This window comes from Papaver somniferum, chromosome 9, assembly GCF_003573695.1.
Source record: "Papaver somniferum cultivar HN1 chromosome 9, ASM357369v1, whole genome shotgun sequence".
In the NCBI taxonomy this organism is placed as follows: domain Eukaryota; kingdom Viridiplantae; phylum Streptophyta; class Magnoliopsida; order Ranunculales; family Papaveraceae; genus Papaver; species Papaver somniferum.
Genome location: NC_039366.1, coordinates 179891738 through 179909004, shown reverse-complemented (window position 1 = coordinate 179909004; position 17267 = coordinate 179891738). Strand labels below are relative to the sequence as shown.

At 35.5% G+C, this 17267-nt stretch overlaps 1 protein-coding gene across 1 annotated transcript; it reads left to right on the top strand.

Annotated features, from left to right (window-relative positions):
- The first annotated feature begins 11795 nt into the window (after nucleotides 1–11795).
- On the top strand, nucleotides 11796–13798 carry LOC113308817. The gene is made up of 2 exons (XM_026557270.1): nucleotides 11796–12413; nucleotides 13406–13798. The coding sequence occupies exons 1-2, from the start codon at nucleotides 11916–11918 to the stop codon at nucleotides 13448–13450; spliced, it is 543 nt and encodes a 180-aa protein (XP_026413055.1). The 5' UTR covers nucleotides 11796–11915; the 3' UTR covers nucleotides 13451–13798.
- The last annotated feature ends 3469 nt before the right edge of the window (nucleotides 13799–17267 follow it).

Genomic DNA, 17267 nt, shown 5'->3' with positions numbered 1-17267 from the left:
TCAGAATCTCTGGTTTAACAAACACCACACACAGTTCTACAAAGATTTCCATCTGACTCAAGGAAACAATCAACGCCAAATAGGAGCCCAACGTCTCTTAAGGCATTATTGTACTCCTAGTCAAATGAAAGTCACACTACACATCAACAGCTCCAATCCTGACACAGGTAATGTAAAAACTTTGGCTCCCTCTGCTAATCTTTGTTTTTATTACAGGGCTAGTCACCAAGCACCATTAGCCACCCAGAGCGTGTCCCCATTGCCAAGAAGGAAATATGTACGGCACCAATCAGCTATCAGGAAAGATATATGTTATCTCAACATCAGAGCTACCAAGTCAAAACAAAACTACACAAGATCCCATGAACTCCTACAAACAAAAGTTGATAGGAAACAAAATTTTGAACCCGTGAATCATTTTCAAATTAAAGCCTGCACTTTTTTCCCTCATTTTATCAACTCCCACATTTACCCCTCTCAAATTAGTGAACATTACTCAAACTACCCTCTTCTCTGCAAAACTGATTACCATCTTACTATGGCTTCTTCCTCAAACATCCCTTCTCCCGGCATTGATAACCTAGTAAAAAAAATGAACACTGCTCTTACTATCCCTGAGGACCTATTCCCTAAAGTTTTCATTAATCCTGAAAATATCAAAACTAAGCAGCCCCTCGATTGGAAATGGCGCTTCATTGGAAAACTCTGCAACAACATCTGTTTCTAAACTTCAAAGATCAGCTCTTTCATCAATTCTTTCTGGGAGCTGCAAAGTAGAGTTGAAGTGGAAAATTGGAACAGGAGAAGAAACTACTACATCCTCAGACTTACTCATGAAGAAGACTACTCCACACTGAGAAATAGTGGAACAAGAGGAGTGTTTGATAAGCTTATGGTCTTAGTTGGTGTTCCTGCAGGAGGACCTGAATTGATAGATGAAGAACAATTCAAAAAGGTGATGATCTGGTTACTCATTAAAAGAATTCCATCCCATATCATACCAGACATTCAAGGTATCCTCAGACCAATTGGAGTCTACCAAACTGCTAAGAAAGCTTATGGAAGGGACATATTTGAAAAGAATTTGGAGGTAAAGCTTACAATTGATGTTACCAGAGCTCTTAAATTTGGTATTGAAGCTTTTGAAACCACCACTACTTCACACTGGCTTGAATTTGCTTATGCTCTCAATGGAATAAAATTTCGTAAAGTCTGCAAAATCTTAGATCATCCAAGTCCCCCTTTCCCTCACCACCAAACCACTCTCAATCCCATTACAACAACTTCCCAACTCCCCAACCAGCTCCCCCACCAAGAACCCAGCAACAAAAAATTGTGCAAGCTGGAAAAAAACATTATCTACAGGCCTTACTCTGATGCTGATGCTGCAGCTGGATTTGAGATAAAAATGAAATTAGCAAAAAAGCTGGAGCTTGAAACAACTATTGCAAATATTGCATCATCTTCAAAGGAGCCAATTATATTTAGTGCTCAACCAGAAACACCTTTGGAAACTTTTCCACCTCACCCAGATGTTTTAGCTTGCCAATTCAAGAACAAAAAACTGGAGTTAGCAAAGAAGATTGCTGGAAACTACAGGAAAAACTCTCCAAGGATGAAAGCTGCTGCAAGAGTCAAAATTGTTAGCACCTCAAACACTGACAATCATCATACAGTTGATCCTGATAGTATCTTCCCAACCTCCCCTCCACCAAAACCCTTCCCTTTCAACATCTTGCCAACACTAGCTCAAATTAAGGCAAGAATGGAGGCTGAACAGGCAAAAAAGAAAAAGGAGGCATGAAAGGTAAAGAAGAAAACACATGTGTTTGAACAACCTTCTTCACCAAATTCTCTAGATCCTATGATGGAAACCAAAAGAAAGAAACCTCTCCAAGCTGAGGATGGTATTGACACCAACTCCTTTGATTCTGACTGCCTCAAAAGATTCAAAGAACAAGATAACAACTCTGCTATGCCTCTGGACTCCAACAACATATTGGTGGCTAATGGTGACTTGGGAACTTCCTCAGCTGCTAATATGGTACATTCCTATACCTTACATCTCCTGCATTCTTCTTTATTTATGCACATATTTCCTCTCTATTTGATTTTGCATGCAATTTATGACACCGTCACTAGAAGACTTTCTTCAAAATATCCTCTTGTGTCCTACTCTGGCATGGAATTGTCAAGGCCTGGGGACAAATTATGTTAAAAGATATCTTAATGACATGTTGAACAAGCTAAATCCTGACATCATTTTTATCTCTGAGACAAAACAAAAACAAGAAAAGCTCAAAAAATCTATGAATGAGATAAATGTCCAAAATTATTGGTTTGATAACCCAGGAGGTGCTAGTGGCACTGCTGGAGGATTAGCCTTGATATGGAAGAGTAATCTTAACATTGAGATTCTTGACTTTTCTCTCAATCATATCAATGTTGTTGTAAGGCCTTCAAGTGGCTCCCCTTGGTTATACACCGGTTACTATGGTAGCCCATATGATACAGACAGTAAACTCAACTCTTGGAAAATGCTGGAAAATACTGCTGCCATTAACAACTTACCTTGGTTGGTTATTGGAGACCTAAATATCATCCTACATGACACTGAAAAATTTAGTGTACACCCTATTGATACTAATGAATCTGGTATATTTAGCAACAAAATTCTTGAGTTAGATCTAGTGGATTTGGGCTCCACTGGCTGCCCATTCACTTGGTCAAACAAAAGAGACGACCACAATCTTACTGAACAAAGATTGGATAGAGGGCTGGCTACTGATAGTTGGATTATTCTATACCCCAATACTACCATCTCCAATATGCTTGATATTGTATCTGATCACCATCCTATTCTTCTCAATTCTAACCCCTCCTGGAAAACTGGTAAAATTCCCTTCAAGTTCTTTGGTCCATGGTTAGATCACAAGGACTGCAAGGAAATTATATCTGAGTGCTGGAGGAAGAACCTTACCGGCTCTAGTGCTTTCCTTATAGCCAGAAAGCTTAAAGACATCAAGCTTCATCTCAGACTAACATTGAAGAATGCAAGCAACACCTTCTCTAGTTACAAACAAACTACTTCAGAACTGATAGAAATCAAGCTATTAAATTAGCCAGACTTCATCTCAAGGATTGGCAGGATATTGAAGAAATATTTTGGAAGACAAAAAGAAGGGATCAATTCATAAAGCTTGGAGACCAAAACACAAGTTATTTCCACAGAGCTACTAAGTGCAGAACAAGAAGAAACAAGATTGATGCTATCCAAGACAGTCAAGGAAAATGGATTACAGATTATCAAGAGATAAAATACTGTTTCACCCAACATTTTTCCAAAATGGCTACTGCAGAAAACCCTCTCATCAACGTAGAAATTATCAACCTAATCCCCACCACTATCACCTCTACTGACAACAGTATGCTAAATATAATTCCAGACCACAATGAAGTTAAAAGCATTCTTTTCAGCACGATTAAGGACAAAGCGCCAGGACCATATGACTTCCCTCCAAATTTCTTCCAAGATAATTGGGATATTATTGGAGAATACATTGCCAAAATGGTGCAACATTTCTTCATGTCTGGTCATATCCTAAAAGAAATGAATGCAACCTTCATATCTCTCATTCCCAAATTGGAAAACCCTACTTCCCCATGTCAATTCAGACCTATTAGTCTTTGTAATACTACCTATAAAATCATTTCCAAGCTTTTAGCCCAGAAAATGAAACCCTATCTCAACAAAATAATATCCCCTTACCAATCTGCCTTCATATCTGGAAGACAAATTTCTGACAATATTGCTATTGCCCATGAACTTATACACTCTATGAGATCCAAAAGAGGTGTCAAAGGTGAGAATGTGAGTATGGGTATAAAGATTGACATGGCAAAAGCTTTTTACAGAGTTGATTGGAATTTCCGGCTTCAATGAACAATGGTGCAACAAAATTATGCAATGCATCACAACCACTACTTCTGTTGTTCTCATCAATGGCTCTCCAGACTCTTTCTTCAACCCCTCTAGAGGATTAAGGCAGGGAGATCCTCTATCCCCTTACCTCTTTCTTTTTTGCATGGAAGCTTTTTCTAGAACTCTCATTCATGCTGAGGATTTGGGTATCATTACTGGAATAAAAATCTGTGGAGGTGCCCCCTCCATTAATCACCTTGTCTTTGCTGATGATTGCATGGTCTTATGCAAAGCCAACAAAGCAGAAGTTCAGAATCTCATGGACATCCTCAATATTTTTGGTGAAACATCTGGACAACCTATCAACTTCAACAAATCAGGAGTGTTCTTCAGCAAAAATACTGATCCTAATCTCTTCCCAATCATCAGCAATATCATGGGATTTCAAGTACTGCAATTGGATGATAAATATCTAGGCTCTCCTCTGTTTACTCACATAAGCAAAATCAAGTCTTTCAAACCAGGGGTGGATAAACTAAAACTGAGACTATCCAGTTGGAAAAATGTGCCTCTAAACCCTGCTGGCAGAGAAGTTCTAATCAAAACTGTTACCTCCACAGCTAGTACTTACCAAATGAACTGTTTCAGAATTCCTAAACAAACTTGTCAGGATTTAAACAAGCTGCAAAGAGATTTCTTCTGGGGCAAAAATCTGGAACATCCAAGAGGATACTATCCAAAGGCTTGGACTGCAATATGTAAACCAAAGTATATGGGTGGCTTAGGTTTTATGAATATGGAACTTTTCAACAGTGCCATGATCACAAAAATTGGCTGGAGACTTGAACAAGACAAAGACTCTCTCTGGTACCAACTTATGGATGCCAAGCATCTTCTGGGAAGGAATGTTCTAAATATGGATACAAAAGCAGAAACTGGAGACTCTTGGATTTGGAAAGGAGTCCTGGAAGGAATACAGAACATACAACAACACTGTGACCGGAAGATAGGCAATGGAATGAGAATCAACATTTGGGAGGACTAATGGTTACCTAACTCTACAACTAAGCTTCTCAAACCCAGTCATTGTCCACAACAAATAGATATGTTGTCACACCTCATGCACCCTGATGGAAGCTGGAACTCTTAACTCATCCACCATATTTTCAATCAAAACATTGCCCAAGCCATTTTGGCCCTCAATACCTACCCAGGGGAAGAATACACAATACAATGGAACTTAATTGAAACTGGAAAGTTCTCTGTCAAAGCTTTATACAAGGAAAAGATAGACTCTTCCTTCCACTCCATCAAAGAAAAATCTAACCTCGCAATGTTAACTGAGATAACCTCAGTACCTTGATAGGTGCTATCTAATTAAAATCTGTAGAATTCATTGCAGGTTTGCACGTATCCTGTTCTACAACGGCTAATGTATAGGTCTTTTCTCACAGAAGTGTGATCACTTGTCTCAAATAGCCTTACACAGAGGCTAAGGCTATCGTTATCTGTTTTTTCTATTTCGATCTTGTAGTCAAAAAATCTTGAACAACTCATTGCATATAGATTTCCTTTAATATAATGAAGGGATGAAATATTGTTATCTTCATCAATATTTATATCTCTAAAATACTTGTGTATTTTCCGTTGTTTGTTTCCGACCTGTACAAAGATGATACCACCACCAGAAATTGGGAGGCTATCTGGAGATTGAACACTGCTCCAGCTATCAAGATATTTATTTGGAAATGTGCACATGAAATTCTACCCACCAATGCAAAGACTGCAAGCATTCTGCACTATATTGATCCTATCTGTCAAGTTTGCAGTAGTGGGGAGGAAACCATGACACATCTCTTCTTAAATTGCCCTGCTGCAACTGAAGTTTGGAATGAAATTATTGGAACTACTCATGGAAAGTTTGATAACACCACAAACTTTATGGATTGGTTTAACTCCTGGTTTGATACTGGAGCTACATCTGGAAAAACTATCTTATATGCTACTACATGCTGGCATATTTGGAAGGCTAGGTATGATCTGGTCTTTAATCACATAAAACCAAATGCTAAGCACACTTCTCAGTGTATTCAGCAATATTTATGTGATTATAACAGAGTGCAAAATTTACCATCTCATGTTCTCAATGATCTTTCCCTCAATAATGATGGGTCTGACACTGAGGAAGACATCCTAATACCTTATGATCTAAACCACACTCTATCGGATTTTGGTTTCATTATAAGTATATGTACTATACAGGATCCTGATAATTTCAAATATTTCTCTGCACTAACTATATTGGATGTTGCAGGAAACAAAATTGATAGCAGAGGATATTCAGGCCATTTTGGAGGATGGGGAGCAACAGGAGGTGCGGATCTAGCTTTCAGCTGGGCCAAGGAAAAGCAGCACATGAATATTGAAGTACAAGCTGAATCGAAGGAAATTCTGTTAAGATTTCACTATCTATATCATCAGACAATCAAAGGAAGGTTCAACCTCAGTCATTATGATAATTCAAGAAACAATGCTGAAGATAATAGCTTAAGAATCAAGCCTATCTCTTTTGTGTTAAGTAGTCTAAAAATTATTCATAGACTACAAAATTTGGAAACTCTAAAGATAGCTATTTTATGTAAGAACAATGAAAGCAGGCTTAGCACAAGCGCTGCTAACACTTTGTATGGTCCTTAGTTCTTTTGCCTAAGGTTTTTCTATAAAAAAAAAACTAATAAGAGTTGAGATGAACCATCCTCGTGAATTATTACATGACTCCGAGTCTCGGAGTGACTCGTTCCATAATGACAAGGTCGCACCGTCCTTGCCTTCTACTGGCATTATGGACACACATTTTTTATGCCCTCCATGGAACCAATCCCCGTAGCTATACCAGTATGCAATTATAATTCAATGACCATAGGACCCTCTGACAGTAGAGGAAAACTCAGATTTTGCATTACGTCCAATCTGCTATAAGACATACAGTATAACCCCTATAATTAAATCCACGATAAATTAATAATCACGATAAATTAGTAAATTTTTCCAGTCCCGAGTCGGGACCAACGTGCTAAATTTCGCAAAATTTATAAAATAATAACTTTTTTTTAGCTTTCTACAGGTCCCTTCGAATATATAAATTAATAACTCTCCAATTTATATAAATTTAATTTTACATTTATGCTAATTTGGTAAAGAATGATTCAATCGTGACTTGATTTTTCTTAAAACTGATGTCACATTGAATTTCATCTTAGATTTTTCTTAACATTAGAAGAGTTTTTGGTGTTGTCATTTCCCAATGCAATAAAAACCTATTCAATATCTTTGCAGCTTTGATAGCTTCTTTAAGGGAAGGTGGCTCTGCAAATACAGTTTCATCTTCGACTTCCACATCGTCACTTTCGTCTTTTCCCATGGCACTCTCAATTATTTCTTCGTCAGTCAACAAATCTGAAATGATATCCTTTTGTGGGCAATTTAAAAGAAATTCAACATTCATTCCACTGTGATAATTCAATCTACTAATTAAATTTTGCAATTCTCTAGTTCCTTTATTATCTAACGCTTCACTTGGATTCTTTGATACAGTGTCATTTATTGAACGAATCTTACAATGACGAAAACAATTAGCAATGGAATAAGGTGTATTGATTCTTTTTGTTGATTTATTTTTTTAGAATTAAAAAATATTTTGATAAACTAATGGGCACCTAGATCAGCTGGTCATCCTCGTTCCCCAAAGTTTCATGCGTTCCAGGAGGTCCCAGGTTCGAGTCCCCAATGGCGTAATATTGCAGAAATTAACATGGAAGGTAGAGTTAGTTTGCCCCCCTTGTGACACAATCTCAGCCCCCCCATCCGCTTCGGCTCCTTTGGCTAGGTTACCCATGAGGCTCGCTGGTAGGCTAGCACAACAGCCTGTTCAATTAATGTAGTAGTATGTCGTTGGAGCTTAGCTTGTTAGGCTTCCAACTAGTTTCATGTAATAATCGTTATCCAATAATGTATAAATTAATTAATATATAATTTAATAATTATTAATTTATGCGATTATTTAATATCGCGATAAATTGATAAATTTTGTCGGTCCCGACGTTATTATTTTATAGGGGTTATACTGTATTGTTGAGAATATGATGCCTAAGGCCTATTCATATACACAAGGTTAAAAAAAATTGTTCGATTTAGCAGGTGGCATGACAAACTAGTTACGCCATTATGGGAAAACCATTGAGCGACAGAGTTTCTAACGAACGAAATATATAATATCGCCAGCGCTACCATGAATATCGCTCGATAAAAAGTCTAGCGCCAACGACGAGTTCTTGGTCGCCTATAAATAGATAATTTTCAAACTAAAAAATTACACCAAAATTTTTACACAAATTTTTTCTCTATTTCTCTCATTCTCAATCTAATTTCTCTATTTCTCTCTTTCTCAATCTAACTTATTTTTTCAATTTTTCTCAAATGACACAATTTCAAACCCAACGTGATTCGGCAACGAAACTTGATTTTTCTGGAGTAGTGCTGAAGGTGCCGTTAATAAAATATGTGATAGTTATAAATAAATAGGTAAAAAGCAAAGAAGTCTTTAAGTTTTGGATATTAACCAAGTCAAAACCCCAAGTCTCCAACTAAGAAAAGGAAAAGAAAAGTTCAAGACAAGGAAAATCAAGGCAAAACAGGTTTGAAGACAAAGAAGAAGATAAACAAAGGAAACTCCATTCATGAGCACTTTGATTGGAAGTTTTGTGAAATGAAGAAGATAAATAAAATGAAGAACATTGTCCCAATTTTTTATTTTTAAAGTCTATATTTTAAGTTATTATTGTCTTGTAAAATGACTATTAATGATTACTTTGAAATTTAATGAATTTGAAAATTTGACTCGTAAGTTGAAAATTAAGCTTATATTCTATTCTTAACTCAGTCTTAAATTTAATTAGATTTATATTACATTTTAATTTAAACTAATAAAGTAAGACGAATATTAAAAGTTAATACTTGGACTTAAGTGGACAATTAAGAAATTAAAACATAAATATTGGATTATATTTGGGTAACCCTTTTAAAATCTCAAAACAACTTCCAAATTAAAAGTCTTTCCCGTTGATGCGACGGTATTCCGCACGACACCTTTGTTCAAGTTCCATTAGGATTTCACTATCCGTCATGTTTGGACCCTCTTGTTGAAGTGAAACAAGACACATACTAATTTTCTTATTCATTACAATGAAGCGATGAGACAACCCTGTAGCATCACGATTGTTGGAATTCATTATTTGTTCTTGAATTTTTCCAAATATCCTTTCTCAAAATGTTTGGGGATGCAATGCATCTGCGAATAAAGTCTCAATAAAAAACATAATTTCTGCAAATACATTCATCTTCCTCAGTAGTAAATTTTGGTATTCACCTCCTAATTCGACTTCACACATTGACACGATTAACAACTCTTTGATTTTCGGCAGCATGTTGGTTTGCTATGAACTCAACCATTTTCATATTATTAGCCATGCTCTTTGAAGAATTGGAAGAGTGATGAAAAGAATTGGAGATTGAGAAATTCTAGAGAGATTAAGAACTTCTGGTATGAGTTGAAATGAATCTGAACTTCGGTATTTATAGAGGGGGGAAATTGTAGAGGAAATTGTGAGGATGATCAAACCAGCGAGCGAAAACATGACTATTGCTGGCGCTCGAATGATCAACGAGCGATACTATGACCATACAACGATGGAAACTCTATCGCTCGTTAAGTACTCTGTCGTTTATGCCTAAGTGGTATATTTGGCACTTAGACAGATGTTTGCCACTTTGGCATTCCCGTAGTGGGTGCTAAAGTGGAAAAATCAGCTGCTTGACATGTGCATATGAATAGGCCTAACATTATGTATTCTGACATAGTAGCAGATATGTATTTTGGTACATTTCAAATTATAATTAACATCCGACTCAGTGTTCCTAAAGATAAGGTCACATATGACTTTCCATATAACCAACAAGCAATAGGTAGTATAGTCAATAATGTCATGCCTTCTTTTTGGATTATGCTTAAACAAAGAATTGAACCAATTCTTGAAATTGGAGTTGGTTCCAATCTCATAATGGTTCTGTACAAACAGATTCTGCCATGTAGAAAAGTAAAAGGAAAATCCATATATAGATGTGTCATATTTCCTACACAATTGCATTACATATGAGATCAATATAATGAAGTATGCTAGGCGTCCTATAATTTCTAAGGAGAATACCATGCACACGTTTTCAAAGAAATAGTTTGATAGTAAGGGAAGTATTCGTTTTCACATCTTTTTCCAATTAGTAAATTTGGTTCACTCATGTCATTTTGGCTTTGTAGAGAGACTGTACAATGACCTTCCAAATGTCCTCTTGAATATTAGTTGTTCTGTTGGTGATGGCTATTATTTCCTCATGGTTAGTTATCTAGCTTTTTGAGATTCTATTCCCCATTGTGGGACAAAAGGTGTTTCATGAGCTGAAAATCAGGAGAACAATATAGGGAGGTTTAGTGAGTGATATACTTGGATCAACTAAATAGTTGTCATTCCAGATATTAACATTGATAACATTTCCAGTCTTCCACATGTTGTGTTCCTGTATATTTCCGATCCCCTCCAAAATGCCATTCTAATCAAAGAATCTCCATAATGGGCTTGATTTTCATGTTGGGGATGTATCTGTCCTTGACGTACTCGTCTGTCATAATTTGATACCGAAGAGAACCCTTGACTTGGACTAGTCTCCATGTTCATGAAACCCAGACCCCCTGATTCTTCTAGCTTGCAGATAAGTCCCAAGCTTTTGGTTAGAAGCTTTTACGATTATCACTATCTTTTTCTCAGAAGAAATCTCTTTGAATCATGTTGAGTACCTATGAGGTTTGCTTAGGGAGCTTGAAATAATTCACCTGATAAATGCTTGAAGGAAAGGTGACAATACATATAAGGATGGCTCCACCTACATGTGATAGAATTTTGTTTCCCGTTTAACCGATCTCATTTTCAGTTTCTCAATGAGATTAATTGAATTAAATTTTTTACTATGTTTAGGATTTAGGGAAAAATTTATGAAACAATATCTATCTTTTCATGGTTGTCTACATATAGATTTTTAGTTTTTCTTTATCGATAATACAATAATAATGTTAATGTTCTGGCCAAAAAAATTTAGGAAAGCATCGATATCTTTCTGTAATATGCCACCTAATGACAAAAAGAGCTTCTTTTATCGGTGGTGCTATTCACAGCACAAAAACACCACACTACTCACTGCTCAGGATATCTAAACCGTACATCTCTAAAATGGTGAACCTTTTTATCCAGCGGTGGGTCCTGACTGCAAGTCATGAACCAATACTCTTGCAACACCTAGCATTTGAACTGTGAATAGAGCTCTAAGTGGAGTTGTGAATAGCATTTCCGTTCTTTTATCATTGTAGAAACGGAGAATATCCATGTTAAATGAAACTTAAATAAAAAAAATTATTGAAAATTAGTTTTAATTTTTTTATTAGGACAAATGCTGATAAAGCCTTTAAACCTAGAAAAAAACAAAAAAAAAAAACAAAGAGATTGAATTAGTATTGGCCTTATATGTGATAGTTACTTGTACCAACTTACTCATGTGAGCCTACCATACATCCATTCAAGATTCAGCGTTTTCCATTTTGTGTCTTCGGAAGTCGGAACTCCACAACAATAAACCGTCAGTAAAATCTAGAAATTTGGATTAGCTGTCCGTCTTCATCTAAGATCTAATTCTTATCTTCATCCAACGAGTATTATCATTTCCTACATCGGCAAGCAATCAGCCGTGTCATATCGCTAAACTCACTTTCACATAACCAAAATAAAAGAGAAGTATAATATCAACATTGCCGCAAAATAAAAAACTGCGACTTGTTTGATTGGTAGCAGAAAAATCCCAGAGGTGTTCTTCTCAAGAAATCTTTCACTGAACAATGAATCAATCTTCAAAGCTTTTAATCTTTCTCATAACTTTCTATTCATTCTCTGTAATCTCTTCATCTACAGCAGCAGTTCTTCCTAGCTATAGTAATGGAACAACAGTTTATGAAATCTTAAACGAGTTTGGACTTCCGAGTGGACTCCTACCTAACTCGGTCAAAAATTTCTCAATAGATGAAGATGGAAAATTCATCGTTGAATTAAAAGATAAATGTTACATTGAGTTTTCTTACTTAACTTATTATGATCGTGTGATCACTGGAGTTCTTAAATATGGTTCAATTAGAAATCCTAAAGGAATTCAAGTTCGGAAATTCTTAGTTTGGCTTGATGTTGATGAAATTAGGGTTGATTTGCCTCCTGCCAATTTTATCTACTTTCATGTTGGTTGGATCAATAAAAAGCTTGAGGTTAAGCAGTTTCAGACAATTCGTTCTTGTCAGGGTGATGGATTTTCTTCTATTCAACGGGTTTGGTTTGATCTTCTAGAGGTACGCTTAATCCCTTTTTTCCCCGTTTTTTATTTTGCCAGATTTTTTCGTATCTGTTCTACCTATAGATAATACAGTAGATTTAACTAATTTATCTGTTAAAACTGAAAATGGAGAATTGATTTGGAAAGGAAAGACTCTTTAGAGGTAGGGAACTACAGGGAGAGGTCTGAACTCTGAAGTTTATATGGTCATGAACATCAGTTAACTTTAGGATGGGAGATTCAGAAATTTGATAATTTACATTTTCATACCTGTTGAGTTGACCTTAAGGGCAGGTTGCTATGAGAATCAATTTTGATCATTGGTATGTAGATCCTTTGTATAAAAGTAGATTCTATTTTAGGCGGTATGTTTGGTTCTAGTGATTGAATTACTAGGTAGGTAATTGGAGTATTACCAAATCTTGCTTCCAGGGTAAAACAATTACATCTATTAGTGCAAATAGATCATTTTTTGTAATTCAAATGTACAGAATTCAAAATTATTTGAACCTAACATATGCTATATTGAATACTTAAGAAATACTGAAGTCCTTTGGGGACAAACAGTCTCTCTGAGTTCAAATGAGTTTTTTGGTTGTCTTTCTTTTAAGGCCTTCATGACGAATGCCCAATAAAGCCGTGATATGTTACTACTAGTCTGTGACTGAAATTCATTTTTGGATTAAGGTAAGAATAACATTGCATGCTTAGGGAGGAAGTGTACAAGTCCATGAGAGTATGTGCGGTTTTACTGTATAATAGTGCTAACTACACGGCAATGGATCCAAGTAGATTAATAATGATCAACTTATAGCTATCTACAAGGTCACTCTACTATGTTATGTCGGTTAACTCGTTGCTGCTTATGAGATCCTTACTTCAGAACATGCTCAGTCGATATGTAGCGTTACAAGGGGTTATTTTCTCAATCTTTTCATATGGCCATGTTGACGATGTTCTTGTTATCTACCTTGACCTTATATTGTGTTTTTAACTTTTTGTCAATAGGTACCAGCACCTATGAGGGAAATACCGATCTTACTTACGGAGTAATATGCAAAGACTGCTTTGATCTTGTTGTGTGAGCTGTGAGATACTATCTTTTTACTATCTCCGAATATGATGTTATAAAAAAGTATAAATAGAGAGCAGAGGTCCTTTTTTATGTCTCGGTTGTCGTTCTCAAACTAGCATAAAGACTTACCCTTGTATGTATAATTAGATTACTCGTTAGTCATCTCTCTCTTACATGTACAAATTAGGTTTTGCTTATTTAGGTTGTTTTTTAATTCCAGTAAGCAAATAATTATGCTTTGAAGACTCCTCATCTTAGGCATGGAAATTTGTGATTCATATTATCTTCTTTAAAGTCAACAAAGTTTTCATTTTCTGCTTCTAATCTTTTCTTTTCTTCTGTATGGGATTTATGAAGTGCAATTCTTATGCCTGATAAGTAATTTAATTAAAACACAATAGAGCATCGTGCACACGAGATTACGAGCCTGTCACCTGTTTTAGTCAACTTTCATGATTGGAACAGCAATCGTGCTGCTCACTACTTCGTCAGTAGTTGCTATCTTTCTTCTAAACATTTCATCTTCACACTTAACACTAGACGATTGTGGTTCTTAGCAAATCATGAATCGCGCAAGTCTTGTGGGTAAGTTAATGTATCCATCAAACAGACCAATAATCTGGTTCATGATGAACGAATTATATTTGTTCTACGTGATTCAGAGAACAAAGCTTCTCTACAGAAAACGCTCAAGTCACGTGAATAGTTCACAGAACTTTTTTATCCATCTTGCAAGGGGCACCTCAGGTCAACATTTTTTACTCTACAGTCTACACCACTTTGCAACATAACCATGCGCGGCTGTGTTACAGTTAAGAGTGGATCCGTTTTACATGAATTATTCAGCTGAGACATGATGGTAATATTGAAAGAGGTTTGTGAATGCTCGTGTAGGCTACTGCCTTCCTATTAAGTACTTGTGATTGTGAATCAATCACCATAATTTTTTGCTCCTTTCTTATCTTTATATTCTCTCTTGGCGTTGTCAAACATCTTTGTGAGTGTGTTCGTTGTCGAGTCAAAACATGGTTTGCCCAATGCTGTATATAGATAGAAGCATGGATACCAGTTGAACTAACCGCTATCGAATATGACCAAGGATTTTTGTCTAACTAAAATGTTATCATCCTCAACCTATTGAATTTACACATATTAGATGTTTAAATAATATTTTTTTTTTGTTGGATTCAAGAGGACCAATATATTAAAGAGATGCTACGTTAACACAAAAATTAAAAAAACCGCGAAAAATCTTGTGAAGGGATCGGACAAACGAGGAAGAAAGCTCTCAGCATTGGGATTATAAGCGAGCAGATGTGGGTCCCGCGGCTGTGAGGGTAGAATTCCCGGATTTTCTCTCGGGATATAAAGCATTCTCGTATATTAAAACATCCAAAGTATTCGTATTGATCAAACAACAGGTGATGCCAGGAGATAGAGAATCCAAAGGTTCAAAACAATTTAAGTGTAAAAATTCGTTTGAATTACTATTTTATTTTCTGATTCCATAATCCAATCAACTTTATTTAACTTATCAATTACACATGAAAATGTATTTAAATATTAAGTAATTCAACGCTCATTTTTGTTAAAATATTAAGTAGTTCTACACTCACATGAAAATGTATTTAGATTAATCATTTTTGTTAAAATGAATGATTTTCAATTACAATTTCAAGATTTGCGTTCTTAATTTTTATCTTAATCTTTTTATCAACATTCCAGAGTTGTCAATACTAATAAGGAGATTCAAAATGATTCATTCAAAATGATTCTTATAATAAATGTCCAGAGACGAATTCATAAATGACATGGATAATAATACCATGTTTTTCCATTCTCTTACTCTTTGTGAGAAGAATGATAACGTCAGGAACAACATTGATTCAGTCATCACTTCAGGCATCTTTTACCTCATCAACTACCTACGATATTTGTTTAGGGATAATCTTCTCGCCATATCACCATGGAAGTTGATTCTCAACCATTTTTCGGGTAAAAATCAGAGTATCAGTGAGCTTAGAATGTCGATTGAATTAATGGCAAATAATAGGTTGGATGAATTTCCTTCACTGAACTCAAACTCTTCTTCACTTGGAATTTAACGATGATCCAGTAGCCAACCCTATGAATTAAGATCAACACTTGTATTTAAGGGCTAACTTCTTAATATTTTGGCAATCCAGTATGCATTTTGAAAGAATTGTGACTTGGAGGAAAAATTCCATGGTAGGGTTGGTACATGGAAAAGTAAACATCTCATTCAGCCTGCTAGGACCATTATGACACAATATGTGTTAGGCTCTTTAGCATCTCACCATTAAGTAGTTTTTCCTATGTCAAAGAGACTGACTACTACACTTGATAGTGTTCCGAAGAGTTTTTGGAGGAATAAAAATGATGATGGAAAAGGTGCTTACCTTAGAAGTTGGGATGTTGATGCTAAACCAAGAGTTTCAGGGTATCTTGGTATCAAAAAGACTATTGACACGAATAAAGTTTGCTTGTTACGCTAGCTTGGAGAATGTTGTGTGAGCCTCATGCCCTATTGGTGAAAAGTTTGAAACATAAATATTTTCCCAATACTAATCCTTTGCATTATGTTAATGATCCTGGGTTTTTAATTTGGAGTGGTATATGCATAGGTTTTACCATTATTAGAAAAAATTATTGTCGGTTAATACTTTATGAAGTTTCTCTTTCATATATTTTGACCTCCTTCTTTCAAAGAAAAAGAAGAAGAAGAAAATATTACTTCCGGTAATAATGGAGGGAAAGGATGTCTCTATATGGGATGATAAATTGGTTCCTAATACGCCTCATAAGGTTTATGATGGATTTAGATCAACAAATATGAGGACCGCATGCCAATTAATCATTCAAGATCAATTTTTTTGGTATAAGGATCTGCTACATGCGTTATTCCATAATGATATTGTTGATAATATATGCAAAATAAGAATACCCACATTAAAAAGTGATAAATTGATATTATATGCAAAATATGCTTACAAAGTTATACTAATGCAGGTAGTGATGCTGGCAAATATGGATCAACAAAATTTTTCTTGGATTAAATTTTGGAAAGCCAAATTGTTCCCCAAAATTCTACATTTCATATGGAAATGTCTTTGTAACCGTTTGCGAGTTAGAGAAATTATCTAGATATGTGCATGATATAGAAAACCTCCGTGCTTTATGTAATTCTGAATCTGAATCTGTAGATCATCATTTGCGCAACTGCCAGGTGACCTATAACCAATCCTGACATAGTTCAATCTTGTTCATAAACTTTTGATATGTTTGTTATCTTCGGGGTTCTGCAAACATTGAGATGTACACAGATTGTACTTGGAATGTTCATAAGATGTCGACATAACGATTTGAACATGTGCTAAACTTTTATATCTTACTGTTCAAGTATTATCTTTTAATACTCAAGAAAAGATCATAAATTTTTAATACCTTATTTTTCACTCAAGCCTTGGTCATAACACCATAAATAGTGGAGCTTGTATTCTTACATACTCATCCCTTGAACACAATACTTGATTGATTGTGTGGGAATCCAACTCGTTGATTGAGGAGAGTAATATAATTAGGTGAAATCACTTGCATTGCCTTAGTTTAAAGTCTTCTTTGGGATCAAAAATATTTTATTAGTACCATTGGTGGGAAACTAAATCTTATTGTTATTTTAGTTTTCGACCAATTGATTTGATTGACTAACGGTATAGTTATCCTTGAAAAATCAAACTTGTTTATTCTATGGTACTTCTCTTATGATATAAAGCC

Bases quoted from the DNA above. Each gene is read 5' to 3' on its own strand.
- LOC113308817 (XM_026557270.1), top strand. From the start codon at position 11,916: ATGAATCAATCTTCAAAGCTTTTAATCTTTCTCATAACTTTCTATTCA. The intron at 12,414-13,405 runs GTACGCTTAATC...TTTTGTCAATAG, and splicing joins TTTGGTTTGATCTTCTAGAG to GTACCAGCACCTATGAGGGA.